General features: G+C 40.3%; 1 protein-coding gene across 1 annotated transcript; it reads right to left on the bottom strand.

The window, feature by feature from the left end:
• Positions 292-2847, bottom strand: LOC18784891 (protein FAR1-RELATED SEQUENCE 5). Its single transcript, XM_020557237.1, has one exon. The coding sequence runs from the start codon at positions 2845-2847 to the stop codon at positions 292-294; it is 2556 nt and encodes an 851-aa protein (XP_020412826.1).

Below are 5418 nucleotides of genomic sequence, written 5' to 3'. Positions count from 1 at the left end.
CCTTATTGCCCATTACCGTTTCTCATGCTCCGTATTTCGGTTGATTTCGACCTTCGATGTATAGTTAAACAAACACGTGTAATTACGCCTGTACAAAATAGTCTCATTCATTTTTTCGAACAATTAGGGGTTTGCGCACAGATAGCCTTAAATTGCAGCATCATCATGCAATTGCATGTGTTACATGCAAATACGGACCCCCTGTGTGCAAACTGAATAAATGTGAACAACAAAGAACAACAAAGCTGAACAACGGTATGCTGATTAATGCTGATTAATGAATGTATAATATTAATTGTTACATGTAAACCAAGTTCGAAAACTACAATTGTTTTCGGTTGAACCAGTACATAGGGAATTAGGTTCCCCATTGTCGAATGAGAAACCATCGTCACTGTTGGGGGTAGAACCGGTTGGGTCTGCAGTAGAAAAACTATCAGAACCAGGCAAATCAACCACATAGTTCCCATGGCATTGAGAAACCATTTGACTAGGATAACTGTAGCTAATGTCCGGGAACGGCCGGATATCAGAAGTATACTGATATCCTTCACTACCTGATGGGATATTCACACCTGCATGTCTACTTGGATGCAAATTTCTTTGAGAGCAATTACGCTTTGTATGTCCATATCCGCGACACAAATGACATTGTCGACGCTTGCGCATTCCACCCTGCCTTGCTTGAGTGCCTTTTGTCCTAACGATATTTGGATCTTTCACAATATTTGGAGGACATTGCTCACCACTACCCAATTTCAGACTTGTCTGTTCTTCCTTTTGCCGTAAGCCTTCACAAATTCCCTCCCATCTACTAAACTCATTCGTCAACATGGCATAACCATCTGCACTCTTCGATGCAAAAAAACAAACTTTGTTTGACATAGCACTTAAATGTCCATACCTCGCCATTTGTACAACTTCGTTGGTAGTGTCTTCGCCTTTGCCGATAAATTCCCTACATGTATCAGTTTGGCCATTCTTTGTCCATCTCTTCATTATGAGTGCGGGAGGAATTTCCGTAAGGTGCTCGCACTTCATTACATAAAAAAGGTGGCAACACGGGATTCCTTCACTTTCATATTTCCGGCATCCACACTCTATCCGCATATTTTCCCCACCGTGGTAAATACAAGTCCAATTATTATGCGGTTCATCATATTTTGACAATACGTATACACGACCTCCAAAATTATGCATCACATTATCATGGGTGAGTGCTGAACAAGCTTCGATCTCATGACGTACCAATACAAAACACCTATGCGTGTAAATCAGAGAAGCTTGTTGCTCGAGTTTTGTCAATCCGGTTTTAAGGACTGGTGTTGAGTACTTTGCATTGAAACCTTCCTTCGCCGTGGTATTCCTAAGACGTAATATAGCCCTATCAATTGCTGGAATACATTCAAACAACTTCACGCCTTTCCTCAAGTAATCTTTAACATACTTGTTCATGGACTCCACGCGTTGAGTGGTGCACATACCACCGAAAAACTGTCCTCTCAGACATGATTCAGCCCATGCGTCTCTTTTTGCATACATCATTTCCAACCATTCTTTTTGTTTCGGAGTACTCACTCTTTCCCTCAGAACCTCCCATTTCTTCTCAAACTCGTCCAATGCAAATGGTTCCCAAAGACATGCCTGAAAATTTCTAAGCAATTCATCATCCTTCAAGTTACTTTGCGCATTCCTTGACACATGCCATGAGCACAACCGATGGTTAGACATGGGAAACACATCATCAATAGCTTTACGCATCGCCTCATCGCCATCCGTCAATATTGATATTGGCTTCTTATCTTTCATGGATGCCATGAATGTTTCCAATAACCACTTGTAAGTTTCAAATGTCTCGTCCTGCAATAATGCGCAACCAAACATTACAGTCGAACGGTAGTTGTTCGAACCGACAAACAACACTAGGGGCTTGTCATAAACATTTGTTTTGTACGTGCTGTCAAATATGAGGACATCGCCATAGGCAATGTAATCCAACAGTGAAGTGGAGTCCCTCCAAAACAAATTACGAAGCCTATTTTCCTCGTCAACACTGAACTTACAAAAGAATTCTGGATCCATTGCTCCTTTCGCTTTCAAGTAAGAGAGTGCAGCTTCTGTGTCACCGTCGAGCAAAATTTCCCTGCGTGATGCATCCAACTTATTGTACAGATCCTTTATTTGAAAACCAACATTTAAATACCCACCACATTGGTCGACCATATACTCATATGTTTGACATGTTCTAAACAATGCTCTTCGCATTCCCACTGCTTGTGCTAAATCAGAACTTCGAACGACCCGATTACATCGGAGATATGGCGATTCAAGTGGAGTAACTAGTTGGTGATTGTGATGTGGTTCAAAATTCGTAACAACGTAAACATCACTTTTCTTCTCATAACCCACCCAAAAATGGGCAGAACAATTCTCTCTTGTAATTGGCTTCGGTGGTCGAATCCTATCTGATCGCTCATTAAACTTCTCATTTCTCAAACCTTCTTTAGAACAACACCACCGTCTCCTGCATACTTTCCCTTCCGAATTTCTAACCAATTTGTCTTTTCTCACACTAAATCCAATGCCCTTTGCATAACTCATATAATATTCTTCCGCTAATTCTATCGTTTTAAACTCTTTCCCCATAACATCTTCTTTCCTCGGTGCAATAATGTCAACAACATTATCATCACTACTTTCACTAACCATATGTTCGACCGACATATGCCCACTCTCTGTTGCCGGTGCCCTGTGACTTGACCTTTCACAACCACCCAAATACCCTGAATCACTACAACCACCCTTTGATGTCTCTCCACCCCTGTCCATCTTACCAGACCTCTCCATGCCTGAGAAACATAATTTCAAACTTAAATTACATTATACTCTATGTGGTAACATACTTTCTCTTTAAAAAAAACTCAAATGAATAATGTCATGCTATTGCACATCCTAAGGTCAATAATTGCACCACGTATAACTGTTTCGCAACCAAAAACATGCAATTGCATCAACTCAGTACCCAAAATACATTCAAGTCCTAAACCAGAAAATAGGGTTCTTTCAAATCTTACTTGATGTTTCCATACTTTCAAAGCCTCCTCCTTTCACTTCCTTTTGCCACCACCTCAAATTTCGTCCTTAACAGCCAAGGATCTTCAAAATCTTTACAACCACGTTATTATTACAAATCCATTCCCCTGCAAAATTTTAATTATATATCAGACAATGCCAACTGCCCATACTAAATTACTTAAATCCCTCCACTTTGGTGACCATTTCATCATGGAGGTTGGACCCACCATCAATTTGGTATCTGCATATCAGTTTTGGGCAACTACAGAGAAGAGTTGAGGACCTCAATTCTATTACCATTACCTTCTTGCAGATGCGTTTTGCCCAAGCCCAGACTGGAGTTGCTAAGGATTGGATTTGGGCAAGCACAGACAACAGCTCCTGGAGGCGCTACGGATTGGATGGGCTTCATGTACAGTTTCCTCTGCTGCTGTGACTTCTGTAAGCCCCCCTTCACTTCAGATTAAAGGCCAAGTGAGCCCGAGTCTCTACTGCTCCGAAAACTCAGTATCCATAGACGAACTCAGACATGAAATCGGGTCTCACAGAGTCCTCTAGTTCCCTATGTTGTGTTCGATTTGGGAAACCAGAATGGAGCGGACTGGGCGCATCTTCTTCTCCTCCAAACCTGCCTTTCTCTTTCCTCACATGCCACTCACATGCTGAATCACAAAGGCTGAGCAGGTCATTAAGTCATTCAATCTCAGCCATCCTTTTTTAACATGAAACCTCAACCGTTGGATAGCCGGCTGTACCGGTACAGCTGATGCACCACAGAATTTTCCTTGTGGAAGTTCAGTAGTCTTGAGATCGAAATTATTCAAAAGTTTCATGTCATTTCTTATGGTAGTCACAAATCACAATTTGATTTCTTTATAATTTTCATATGCCTACAATCACTTTTGACTTTTGGTATTTATAATTGGTTTCAAGCCACAGTTCAGGTGAAGAAGTTCGCGAGTAAAGATAAATGATCTTCACATTATACGATGCACCCAAAGAAAGGGAAATTGGTGAAGAAGACTCTATGGAATGCATCTTCTACTGCTGATCGTAGAAGGGAAGAAAACAATTCAGGTTTATCAACTGTACGAGTTCCATCTGTAAACCCGGCCAACTTACCTACAAAAAACAAGGGTAAATGGGAGATGGACACGCAGAAATCATCAATACAGAAGGATACAAAGTCTCCAAAGAGTATTTTAGATCAGTGTTTTCAAAGGCATGCCTTCGCGCGCGTCGGGGCGCGGGTCGGAGCGAGGCGGCAGGTAATCGTCTAAGTTGGTGGGCTGTTTCGCGAGTTGCACGTTTAGCGCAGGCAAGGCGTGAAGAGGCGTTGCAAGGCGTGGCTAGGCGGAGCGAGGCGGTGCTAGATCTGGACAATTCTGAACCGGAAGAGATTGCAGATGAGTCTGCAAAATGGCTGCGAGGAAGATGACTCTGCGAGGAAGAAGAGTCGCGTGTTTTGTTTTTAGGGTTAAATGAAACGATGTCGTTTCACTTGAGTGTTTTGAAAAATATAAAACACAAGCCGTAGGCTTTAACGCAAGCTGTTGGCTGTGGCTTTCAATTTCAATATGATAATATCTTTTTTGCCCTTTTGTTTTTGTTTTCTTTTTTGGGGTAAAGATGAACTTTCATAAATAAAGATCAAAGATTCTTGCCCTTTTCTAACTCCTGGCGACTGTAGCCTTTATTCTTCTTACCTCTTTTTTTTTTCTTTCCCTAAATTAATATATTAACACATGGTATATATATATATATTAATCCTAATTTCTACTCTTATCAGATAATCTTTATCAATTTCAAGAAATCTCTTCATCTTTATACTACAAGAAAGCCATTCTATTTTTCTCTCTAATGCTTCGCAACTGTAATTTGAAATTTCATATAATTTAATTGTATTGTATTATTCATAAGTTTTTCTTATTAAAATAAATTAATGTTCAAAAGGCTTACGCCTCACTGCTTCAAGGCTTATGCCTTGCATAGCGCGACTGAAATGTCTCGCATCAACGCCTCGCCTTTCAAAACATTGTTTTAGATGACCAACCTGATAAACTGGTTCCTTCATTTCATAACAGAGAACTAAATATTAAGGTAAATGTGTCATCATTTATATTGCCATCTGAATTTTTTGAATATTTGATTATGTTTCATATATAAGTGTATATCTACATTTACAGGAAAAGCTTTCTAATTGCTTATCTCAGTATCAAGTGCGGAGATGGTGTGCTTTTGAATGGTTTTATTGTGCAATTGATTACCCATGGTTTGCTAAAAGGGAGTTTGTGGAATACTTGGATCATGTTGGATTGGGTCATGTTCCAAGATTAACTCGTG

This window comes from Prunus persica, chromosome G2, assembly GCF_000346465.2.
Source record: "Prunus persica cultivar Lovell chromosome G2, Prunus_persica_NCBIv2, whole genome shotgun sequence".
In the NCBI taxonomy this organism is placed as follows: domain Eukaryota; kingdom Viridiplantae; phylum Streptophyta; class Magnoliopsida; order Rosales; family Rosaceae; genus Prunus; species Prunus persica.
This window is presented reverse-complemented; position numbering and strand designations above follow the sequence as displayed.

Excerpts from the sequence above, each read along its gene's own strand:
- LOC18784891 (XM_020557237.1), bottom strand. The coding sequence starts at position 2,847 with ATGGAGAGGTCTGGTAAGATGGACAGGGGTGGAGAGACATCAAAGGGT.